The sequence below is a fragment of the Pseudophryne corroboree genome, chromosome 12 (assembly GCF_028390025.1).
Source record: "Pseudophryne corroboree isolate aPseCor3 chromosome 12, aPseCor3.hap2, whole genome shotgun sequence".
NCBI lineage: Eukaryota > Metazoa > Chordata > Amphibia > Anura > Myobatrachidae > Pseudophryne > Pseudophryne corroboree.
In genome coordinates, this window is record NC_086455.1 from 9,284,445 (window position 1) to 9,296,881 (window position 12,437).

General features: G+C 48.0%; 1 protein-coding gene across 1 annotated transcript in view; it reads left to right on the forward strand.

Annotated features, from left to right (window-relative positions):
* The window catches only part of LOC134980785 (hemicentin-1-like), a 102,533-nt gene that overhangs the window by 25,455 nt on the left and 64,641 nt on the right, over positions 1-12,437 (forward strand). Inside the window, exons 3-4 of the mRNA XM_063947752.1 lie at positions 6,955-7,221; positions 11,475-11,753. Coding sequence (XP_063803822.1) covers positions 6,955-7,221; positions 11,475-11,753 — 546 coding nt within the window. The remainder of the gene's footprint in view (positions 1-6,954; positions 7,222-11,474; positions 11,754-12,437) is intronic.

Below are 12,437 nucleotides of genomic sequence, written 5' to 3' on the forward strand. Positions count from 1 at the left end.
AAGATGGATTGGAACGCAGTTAAGAGGGTAATTCGTTACTTAAAGGGAACGATTAACAAGAAGCTTAAGCTCTCAGCAAACACAAGTCACAAGTTAACAGGATATGTTGACGCAGATTGGGCTGGAGACACAAGTGACAGAAAATCCACAAGTGGATATCTATTCTCTATTGGAGAAGGATTAATCAGCTGGACAAGCAAGAAGCAGTCTACCGTAGCACTATCTTCTACAGAAGCTGAATATATTGCAGCAGCTCACGCCAGTCAAGAAGTGGTATGGTTAATGCAACTACTATCAGACCTAGGAATGCCTCAAGAAGAACCTATCAAGATATACGAGGATAATCAAGGATGCCTTGCATTAGCGCAAACAGAAAGAGTGAACCCAAGAACCAAGCACATTGATGTCAAGCATCACTTCCTGAGGGATCTACAGGAACAAGGTCTTATAGAGTTGAACTATTGCCCAACAGAAGATATGACAGCTGATATCATGACTAAGCCTCTTACCAGAGAGAGACATTGGAGACTTACGTCAAAGATGGGTCTAACTGAAGAAACCCAGTCTGTTGAGAAGGGGTGTTGAAATATGGACAACAGACTATGGTTTTGTTTATATGCATGTAGTTACCGTACAGGGGCAGCAGATGGCGCTGTATAGTTACAGAGATGTAGTGTTTGTCTGTTGCATATGTTATGTACTTGTTTGTTTTACCTCACATGTGTCTTTTCTAGAAGAGTCTCTGAAGGAGATGGAGATAAGCTGATGATACTGAAACCTGTTGTATTGATCCTGCTATTTAAGTACTATATAAAGGAGATATACATCTCAAGTCTCGTTCTGTCTGTATACAAGGTAATTCCTGAGGTAATACTTTATCTAAGGCTCCCCACTGCACACCTATGGTATCGATCCATCGCACTATACCAACAAATATAAAGACTACTATAGTTCCAGCGCCATTGTAGGGGGTGGAGCTATCTCAGAGCAGGACCACAGGGTTCCTGGCACCATTTCTCTGCATACAGACGCTGCAACAGATTGTCAGCTCCTCCAGGGATACTCTAACAACCTACAACTCGGTACAGGAGTTATTATATGGGGGAGAGCCCGCTGCAGGAACCTTAAACAGGCTCCTAACACATAAAATAACCGTATAACCTAGAATTCTTACCAAGTTTGTTAAGGCTGGTGTGCTGGTCCCTCCTCTCTGGGTACCTCTGTCTCGGTGTGGGTGTGTGGGTGTTTGTCTCCCTGTCAGCATGGTGGAAGTGTACTTCTTATCACTCCAGGTTTTCCTCCTCCCCTGCTGGGTGACTAAGCTGGATAAAGCTGTCTCAGATTGGTTCCCATTTTATAAGTGAAACAATGTTGTTTACCCTTGGACAGACAAGGCAGCAGTGGGAGGGGGAAATACACAGGACTCTGAGTGCCTGTTGTCTTCGAATAATATAATGTCTGACATGTATACTAACTAGCTGCTTCTAAACGGGTGCTTTTAAGGTCTGTGACTAATCTAATGTATAAAAGATAGAGTACACACAGGCGTCTCACCCTCCTAATCTAACAGCGCAGAGACGCGCATTACACACTGTCCTCCTCTAAACATATGATGAGGAGATGCCAGAGATTGAAGGAAGGAGAAATTAGTACTTCTTAAGAAGTAGTAGAATAAGAGATGTGTTAAATATAATTCTCTACAGGAAAATCTCCATTAAGGAGTTAACTGATTATTTCAGTCCTTTCCCTTCCATACAGGGGATAGAAAGGTATGGGAAAATCCTCCTACAGTGGATACCTCGGTATCAATACTGTCCAAATAAACAAGTGCTACCTGTTTAAAGGGTTATCTCTCTGAGAGCCTGCTAACCAGAACCCCCCCCCCCCCCCCCCAAAAAAACAAAAAAAACCCATGATGAATATTTACATAGCCACAAGGGCAGTGCAGAGGTCCATCACTGTAGGCTGCTAGATTATGCTGGCCATTTGTATTTGGGCTGATAACCTTTAACAGGGTTTAACGAGGAAGCATCACTATTATGACATTGTGATGCTTATGCAGCATACTCAGGAGTTTGCTAACTTCCTATGCGAGGCAATCAAGGATATAGGCATTATAAATGCAGAGCTACTACTATGGCAGTCTCTGCTAGCAGAGCTTTATGGTAGCGTCAGTGGTTAGTAGACACTGAGTACAGGTGGAAGGTTTACCTTTCACAGGTGAGATCGTATTTGAGGCAAATTAGATAAGTGGGTCTCACAGATCACTGCTGGTAAGTCCAAGTACCTACCGTCCGTGGCTACGCCTGTCAGAAGCGCTTACCTGGGACATCACCGTAGTCCTTACAAGATTTAAGGGCAGAGCCAGTGGTGCCTAATTTGCAGCAAGAGGCTGTAGAGGGGAAGCACGCAGACCCGTTACACAGGACCACAGGAACAGAGTACCAGCTCTGCTTACACAGGAACTTCAGCATGACGGTGTCTCTCCGCTCCTGAGGGATCTCGGGGTAGGAGCCCGTCTAAAATATTTCAGCCATATTGGCAAAGCTCCTGCCAGGATTCCTGGGTAAAGAGATCTGTTTTCCCAGGGATACAAGAGAGTGTTCACATTCACTCGACTTCACACTTTTGTTAAGTCAGGCTTACCAGTTTCCAAAGAAACTCGGAAGACATTATAAGAGGCTATACTAAAACTGGGTCACCCCAGGTTATAGTTCCAGTCCCACATCATCTAGAAAACAGGGGATACTACTACAACCTGTAATGAAACCGAAACTGGACTGTTCGGTAAGGCCAAAATTGAATCTTAAGTCGCTAAACCCATATCTGAGTGTTTTCAAATTCAAGTTGGAATCTTTGAGAGCAGTTATCTCAGGTCTAGAAGAGGGGGAATTCCTAGTATCACTGGATATCAAGGATGTTTACCTCCACATTCCGATATGGGCCCTCATTCCGAGTTGTTCGCTCGCAAGCTGCTTTTAGCAGCTTTGCACACGCTAAGCCGCCGCCTACTGGGAGTGAATCTTAGCTTATCAAAATTGCGAACGAAAGATTAGCAATATTGCGAAAAGACTTCTCTGTGCAGTTTCTGAGTAGCTCGAGACTTACTCTTCCAGTGCGATCAGTTCAGTGCTTGTCGTTCCTGGTTTGACGTCACAAACACACCCAGCGTTCGCCCAGACACTCCTCCGTTTCTCCGGCCACTCCCGCGTTTTTCCCAGAAACGGCAGCGTTTTTTCACACACACCCATAAAACGGCCAGTTTCCGCCCAGAAACACCCACTTCCTGTCAATCACATTACGATCACCAGAACGAAGAAAAAACCTTGTAATGCCGTGAGTAAAATACCTAACTGCATAGCAAATTTACTTGGCGCAGTCGCACTGCGGGCATTGCGCATGCGCATTAGCGACTAATCGCTCTGTTGCGACAAAAAAATAACGAGCGAACAACTCGGAATGACCACCCTGGCCGCCTCATCAAACTTCTCTTTGTTTTGGCTTGCAAGACAGGCGCCATAAATTTCAGGCATTACTTTTCGGTCTCTCCATGACACAGAGGACATTCACGAGAGTCATGGGGGTGATGATGTTTCAGCTCCGTACTCAGGGGGTGAACATGTCACATACCTGGCCGATCTGTTAAAAACGACAGGGTACAGAGAAAAGCTGATGGACAGCATCAGCCTCACAACACGACTTCTAACACATCACGGGTGGATTCCCAATCTACAGGTATCTCACCTAGAGCCTACGCAGAGGCTTCAGTCTCTGGACTGGACACGGTCGTTCAGTAAGTATTCCTGCCTATGGACAAGGAAACACTTCAAACAGGGGTCCACTCGGTATTGAAGCCGAACTGGATCTCGATACATCTTTGCATACGCTTACTGGGAAAGATGGTGGCCTCCTATGAGGAAATTCAGTACGGAAGATTCCACACGCGGACTTTCCAGCTGGATCTTCTCATGAAATGGTCAGGTTTACACTTATAGATGCACAAGATCATATGCCTCTCACCGCAAACAAGGTTTTCCCTCCTGTGGGGTTTGCAGACCTCCCACCTGGTAGACGGTCGAAGTGTCGCAGTTCAAGGCTGGATTCTGTTGACAACAGATGCGAGTCTCTGAGGTTGGGAAGCAGTAACCCAAGGGGCTACAATTTCAGGGATGGTCAGGCTAAGAGGCTATACTTTTAATAGATATCCCAGACTTCGGAGCAATATACAATACTCTACTTCAGGCCTCTCAACTGCCTCAGGATCAAGCCATACAAGTTCAGTCGGACAACGCCACGGTGTACATCTACCGACAGGAAGGAACAAAAAGCAGAGCATGCATGCGAGAGGTTTCTAAGATAATCCTCTGGGTGGAAGGGAATGCAGGGGCGCTCTCGGCCATATTCAGTCCAAGAGTAGACAACTGGGAAGCGGACTTCCTAAGTTGACACGACCTACACCCAGGAGCATGGGGTCTCCACTCACAGGTGTTCCAACAGATAACAGACCAGTGGGGATGTACGCAGATAGATCTGATGGCCTCTCATCTCAACAAGAAGCTTCAGTGTTCTTGTTCCAGAACAAAGGACCCTCAGGCGACAACAGTGGACGCACTGACGACGCAGTGGATTTACCAGTCGGGATATCTGTTTCCTCCAGTTCCATTGCTTCCCAGACTTCTGAAAAGAATAAGACGGGAGAGAGTTCAGGCAATTCTGATTGCCCCAAATTGGCCACAAAGGCCTTGCTATGCAGACCTTCTAGCCATGTCAATAGGAGACCCTGGCCTCTGTCACTACGGGAGGATCTTCTTCAACAAGGCCTGTTCGTCTACCCAGACTTACAACGGCTTTGTTTAACAGCATGGCGGTTGAAAGTGAAATTCTAGACTCCAGACAAGGTTATTACAACCATGATCCAGGCCAGGAAGGTGGTCACGTCGACTCAAGACATTACCATTGCATATGGAAGAGTTATGTATCCTGGTGTAATGCCGACAATTTCCTGCAGCGGATTTTAACCTGGGTTGTTTCTTATGATTATTACACATGGGCCTACGTTTAGGCTCCATAAAAGTTCAAATCTCTGCCTTGTCTATCTTTTTTTTAAGAAAATTGGCACGGTTGTCAAGTTCTAAAAGTTTGATACTTTGGCTAATGTGGATACTCAATTTGGACGTTCGGTCCTGCAGACGTATCAGCACGTTCCCACCCATTCTGGGAGCTTTGGGACGTCCCCATGATACTAAATGGACCCCAGTATCCCTTATGGATGATAGAGAAAATAGGATATTAATTACATAACTGTAAATCCTTTTCTCGTAGTCCAAAAGGGATACTGGGCGCCCGCCTCAGTGCTTGAACTTTTCCTGCAAGTTTTGTTCTTGTGTGGAAGTTGTTTGATTCAGCTGTTGCTGTTCTGTCTCGCTAGCTGTTGCTAGTTTTGTTCATGTTAGGTGGTGTGCTGGTTCACTGATCTCACCACTCACTGTCTTGTCATGTTTTCCTCCTCTCAAGCTTGTCCTCCTCCTTCGGGCACAGGGGGTGATTCAGACCTGATTGTAGAAGTGCTAAATTTACGATCAGTCACCCTGACATGCGGGGGGAGGCCCAGCACAGGGCTAGTCCACCCCGCATGTCAGGGCCGACCCCCGAGCACAAGTTCAAAAGCATCGCACAGCGGCGATGCTTTTGTACTGGAAGAGTAGCTCCCAGCCAGCGCAGCTCCTGCGCGATGCAGGGAGCTACTCGTCACAGCCTGGGTCGCAGCAGCTGCATGTGACGTCACCACCCAACAGTCCTGGCACGCCTCCGTTGCCCATACCGCACCCCCTAAACGGTGGCTAAATGCCGCCGGTCCGCCCCCCCTCCTACCCAGCGACCACCTCTGCCTGTCAATCAGGCAGAGGCGATCGCAGGGCTAAGACAGCCGTCGGCAGTCTGCCATGTGCCGACGCATGCGCATTTCAGGCCTGATCGCTGCATCGATCAGGTCTGAATCAGCCCCACACTTTTCTAGACTGAACTGTGGGAGGGGGCATAGAGGGGACGAGCCAGAGCACCCTGTTTGAAGATTTAAAGTGTGCTGGCTCCTTTAGAACCCTTTTATACCCATGGTACTAAATGGACCCCCGTATCCCTTATGGACTACGAGTATAGGATTTGCCGGTAGGTAATTTACATCCTATTTTAAGACACTGTGACATGGTTTGAAACAGACAGTGTTCAACTACCCAGGTCAGACCTGGGTTTTTGGGGGGTTTTGATGGAAAAAGGGTACTACTGTGATTGAAATTGGGGTTGCAAATCCAGAGGAGACACCTATATTGCTCACAGCACATTCCTCTCAATGGCTAAATCCAAAGATTAGGAAATCTTTACTTAAGAAAAAAATTGCACTTTGCTGGACCTTTTCTCCGCACTGTACTGTTCTGCAATAACATTACCGGGGTTCTCCCTATTGGTACTGTGTCTCAGTAGCCTCCAGCTACTTACAATCAATGGCAGATTTTGCCTATGGGCTGCAGCACATCCCAGGTAAAATCCACCACCCCGATCAGCTTCAGTGATGCCAGATGCAGTCTGTGACTGCACTACTGTATCTTCACTGTGACTGGCAGCGACTTTCTATTGGAAGTGCTACCTGCCATTCACCCGCAGGATAGGCAGTCCCATTGGGAGGTGTTTCCTCCCTCCGGGACTGCCAGACCGGGCTGCGATTAGCAGAGAGCTGGCTTCCTGTAGAAAGCCACTCCGACTCATCGTCAGCCCTATCCGGCTTCTATGGGCGTGAGACCCGGTGCCTGCCAGGTCCATTGCGCAGGCGTCGGGACACGGTTGGGTGGGGTCTGCGGTCACCTCTCCTCTGCACCGCTGCTTACAATTGAAATATAATGGATGTGTTATAGGCAGAGCTAGACAAGCAATTGTTTTATTTTCTATCATTTTCTCTTCTAGAACTGTTCCCATATCCAGAGATAATTAATCTGAATGCAGTAATGGCAGCTAACGATGTGACCCTGATCTGTGACGTGACCCACTTTTCTCACAGATACAGCCCAGGACTGGAATTTGCTTTCTACAAAGATGGATGGATTGTGCAGGGCTTCAGTGCATCACCTGAATACGGATTTCCAGTGTGTCATGAGTGTTATTATACCTGTGCGGTGAGAACCTTCAGCAGCTATACTTGGAGGAGTAATGACATATGTATACAGAGGGAAGGTGAGTGCGGGATACTGAGATCATTGTATAACATTGCAGCACGAACAATTATTATACGAGCTATGCTGGCCAAACACCTGGACGACTCGCATTAGATGAGAGCCAACCCCCCCAGCTCCCCGGCGTGCGATAGACTGTTCGCCGTACGATCTATCGTTCCTCCGCAACTGCCCATTGCTGGGATCCACTGATCATATTTGCAGCACATATGATCAGTTGATGCGACCCGCGGGGCCACGCATCGCATCGTATTCGCACTCAAAACATGAGCGATGTGCATGCGATGGGTTGAATGAGGCGTCAACAACATGTATTCGTACATGATATCGACGTAGTGTATGGCCAGCATTAGACACACCGCTATTAACAAATCACACTATTTCCCAAATTGGGATCACACCCCAGCTTACTTCCACAAATCAGGACGGCCCCATAATAATCATTATTGGAATTATATGTCCTTTCTAATTGAGTTCTTGCTTAGCCATACCTCGCCCGTTTTGGGATCACTGTCCTAAAATAAATAAATGTTACAAAAAAAAAAAAAAAAATGATCCGACATCAGAAAAATCCAATATCTTGAGACAGCGACTTCTATTACAGATGTTACTGCAATCACTGTATGTATGTGTATATATAATGGTATGTAGTCACAATGTCGCCATGTTTAAGGTGCTGACGTACAACATGTTGACACTGACATAATGTCCACAATGAGAATGTCAGCATAGGAGTTTTAGGGTAAGGATAGGGTTAGGGTTATGGTTAGGTTAGAGTAGTGCCGTAACTAGACATTTTAGCGCTGTGTGCAAAAAACAACATTGGCGCCCCACCCCCTTATATAAGGGCATTGCGCGCCCAAAAAATATATAGGGGCGTGGCTTAATGGGAAAGGGGGTGTGGCCACAAAATAACACCAATTCATATTACGGTGCACAGTAGTCTCCATTATTCAAATTACGCCACACAGTAGCGCCACTACACCAGGTAGAGCCCCTTTTACACCTTACGGCGGACAGATTCCCCTTTTTACACATTACGGTAGACCGTGTCCCGTTTTTACACATTACGGCAGACAGCGTCCCCTTATTACACATTACGGCAGACAGCGTCCCCTTATTACACATTACGGTAGACAGCGTCCCCCTTACTACACATTACGGCAGACAGCGTCCCCCTTACTACACATTACGGCAGACAGCGTCCCCCTTACTACACATTACGGCAGACAGCGTCCCCCTTACTACACATTACGGCAGACAGCATCCCCTTACTACACATTACGGCAGACAGCGTCCCCCTATTACACATTACGGCAGACAGCGTCCCCCTTTTTACACATTACGGCAGACAGCGTCCCCCTTTTTACACATTACGGCAGACAGCGTCCCCTTTTTACACATTACGGCAGACAGCGTTCCCCTTTTACACATCACGGCAGCCAGTCCCCCTTTTTACACATTACGGCAGACAGCGTCCCCCTTTTTACACATTACGGCAGACATCGTCCCCCTTTTTACACATTACGGCAGACAGCGTTCCCTTTTTACACATTACGGCAGACAGCATTCCCCTTTTACACATTACGGCAGACAGCGTCCCCCTTTTTACACATTACGGCAGACAGCGTCCCCTTACTACACATTACGGCAGACAGCGTCCCCTTTTTACACATTACGGCAGACAGCGTCCACTTATTACACATTATGACAGCCAGGCCCCCTTTTACACATTAGGTAGGCAGGAGTGATAGATAGACAGAAACTATCTCCCCGCTGGCTCAGGCAGTCAGGCTCCTCGGTGCTGGCAGCTCCGGAGGCAGGGGAGAAGGAGCAGGGAGGGGGAGGAGGGAGCCTCAGCAGCGCTATGTAATTGGTAGCAGCGCTGCTGCAGCTGTCCCTCTCCTTCCGCATTGGCTGGCCACCGCCGCTGTGAATGCACATCCCAGCTTTTACTGCTGCGGCGGCCAGCCTATGTGGAAGGAGAGGGACAGCTGTAGCGGCACCACTACCAATTACATAGCGCTGCTGCGTCCCCTTCCTCCTCCTCCCCTGCCTCCGGAGCTGCTCCTCTCCGGCGGCAGCACACTTACACAGGCGGCTTGTAATGAGTCAGTTTGACTCATTACAAGCCGCTGATGATTTTAGGGAAAGCGGGCAGTTGCGCCCTCAGGGAGACTGCACTGTGTGCCAGGTTAGAGAGAGGTTTAGAGTTTGCCTGTAGTTAGGGTTATGGTTAGGTTAGAGAGAGGGTTAGGCTTTGGCTGTGATTAGGGTTATGTTTGTTTGAGTTTGCCTGTGGTTAGAATTTGATTAGGGTTAGGGTTTTCCTGTGGTTATGGTAAGGTTAGAGATGTGGTTAGGGTTATGGTAAGGTATAGGGTTAGGATTTGGCTGTGGTTAGGGTCATGGTTAGGTTAGAGATAGGGTTAGAGTTTGCCTGTAGTTAGGGTTATGGTTAGAGAGAGGGTTAGGTTTTGGCTGTGATTAGGGTTATGGTTAGGTTAGAGTTTGCCTATGGTTAGGGTTAGATTCGGGCTAGAGTTAGGGTTTTCCCTGTGGTTATGGTAAGGTTAGAGATGTGGTTAGGGTTATGGTAAGGTATAGGGTTAGGATTTGGCTGTGGTTAGGGTATGGTTAGGTTAGGCATAGGGTTATGGTTAGGTAAGGGATAGGGTTAGGGTGTGGCTGTGGTTATGGTTAGGCATAGGATTAGGGTTTGCCTGCTGTTTGGGTTATGGTTAGGAAAGAGATAGGTTTAGGTAGTGGCACATGCAGGGGAGTGGGGTGGGGCGTGTGGTTCTGATTACCCAGAAACCCCCCTGAGAGACATCAGAATGAGCATGATGGTTTTCTAAGCCCCTTCATGACTTAATATTATTAAGGGGGTATCTTATTAGGCGCAATCATTTTTCTTGAGAAAAAAAACCTGTCTTTTTTGCCCGATGGTCATTCTATCCAATTAAAGCCAGGCCCTTTTTTTTGCAAGAAAAATATCTCATTTTTGGTCGATAAAATATGGGCTTCTGAATAAGTTACCGAACCTAAGTGTTACCGGGGATTATGCTTAGCGTGCCAATGTAACAAACTTGTGGTCTGAAAGTCCAATGCAACTTCCAGTTCAAGGTCGACAAAAAGTTATTTAAATGTACATTAAACCCCATTCTTACTTGTAGAACACGTGCAAGGATCACTAGTTAAAATTGTATTTTCATATGTGTTTAATGCTCTTGCTTGTGAAAGATGGAGGGGTATTACTGGGTATTACTGCACATGTACCGCAGCTGCAAGCTCCAGGAAAGGGGGCGCTATTACTGCTTTGTGGCTGCAAGCTCCGGAAGGGGGTCACGGTATTAATGACTGCTGCCTATGGCAACAAGCTCGGGAAGGGGGGGTCGAGTATTACACAGCGTGGCTGCAGGCAAAAGGATACCAGGGGCAAAAGAGCTGCCAGAAACAGGCATCCCAACTGCGTCCTCCGCACACCTAACTCACGCACAGAAGCTGATTACACACATGCGCTTCGTGTGTTTTCATACTCGCTGCCCGGTCTTTGCTCAGAAGCGCCATCTTCACATCAGATTAAAGTTCTCATGGATATAACAGTTTTCATATGCAGGGAAAGGAGCACTGACAGTAGCCCGTCCCTGCCATGTGTAAGAGTACAGTGGCCATACCTCCCAACTGTCCCAATTTTTGCGGGACAGTTCAGTTTTTCGGTTCTGTCCTGCCATCACTCCCGCGGTCCGCAGTGTCCCGTGGTGGTGGGGAGTTGGAAGACTCCTGTCACCTGCTGCTCTGCTTAATGCAAAGCAGAGCAGCGGCGAATAGACCTGCGCGCATGCGCACAGCGTCTATTCCCGGCAGCCAAAGGGACTGGGGGCACATGCCCCCACTGTGACTAAATAGGGAGGCGTGGCCAGCGTTCGCGGCATTGCCGCAATGCCACACCCCTTTTTCACATGCCACACCTCCTTTTAGACGGTCCCGACTAACTGGATTCAGATGTTGGGAGGTATGAAGTGACTAAACTTGGCATTTAAACCGCCTTCACCGAAACCTATTAGGCCTCTTCTTATGATTAATAATATCTGCTGCGGTGCCCCATGCATTCAGGGGATCCTTAATATTTGTGCTTACCCACAAAAATGGATGTTTTATTAAATATGAGACTGGTATATTTATGTAGATATGTTTGCTGTAAATTATTCCTATTTCCCATCATACCCAGTATTTTATCATCCTCTCTTTCAGCCACGTTTAGTATTCCAACAATAAGAAGTAGTCCATCATCAGTGACAGAGGGAGATGCGATGACTCTGATCTGTGACACAACACGTAACCCGGCCAGATATACTACAGGACTGCAGTTTTCTTTCTATAGATATCAGCAGATAGTGCAGGACTTCAGTACATCCGCTACATACAGAGTTACATCAGCTGTGGAGGAGGATTCTGGGAGATATAGCTGTGCTGTCACATCTCCCACCGGCAGACTGACACAGTTTAGCAGTGTGTTATATATTCATATAGGTGAGTGTGGAACACTGATGTTATACTGTATGTCTGCAGTGTGTCGGATGCTTAGTGGTGTGGCTATCCACCATAGAGGCTTGGCTAACTATTAGAGAGTGCATGGTCTGTCCCCAGCGACGGACTGGGGCCTTAATTTAACCCTGGCATTTGTTGCATTGGACAGAGAGAAAGAGAGAGAGAGACCTGGGGCAGAGAGCGAGAGAGAGAGAGACCTGCGGCAGAGAGCGAGAGACCTGGGGCAGAGAGCGAGAGGGAGAGACCTGGGGCAGAGAGCGAGAGGGAGAGACCTGGGGCAGAGAGCGAGAGAGGGAGAGACCTGGGGCATAGAGCGAGAGAGGGAGAGACCTGGGGCAGAGAGCGAGAGAGGGAGAGACCTGGGGCAGAGAGCGAGAGAGGGAGAGACCTGGGGCAGAGAGCGAGAGAGGGAGAGACCTGGGGCAGAGAGCGAGAGAGAGACCTGGGGCAGAGAGCGAGAGAGAGACCTGGGGCTGAGAGAGAGAGAGACCTGGGGCAGAGAGAGAGACCTTGGGCAGAGAGAGAGAGACCTGGGGCAGAGAGAGAGAGAGACAGACACCTGGGGCAGAGAGACCTGGCGCAGAGAGAGACCTGGAGCAGAGAGAGAGAGAGAGAGAGAGGCCTGGGGCAGAGAGAGAGAGAGAGGCCTGGGGCAAAGAGAGAGAG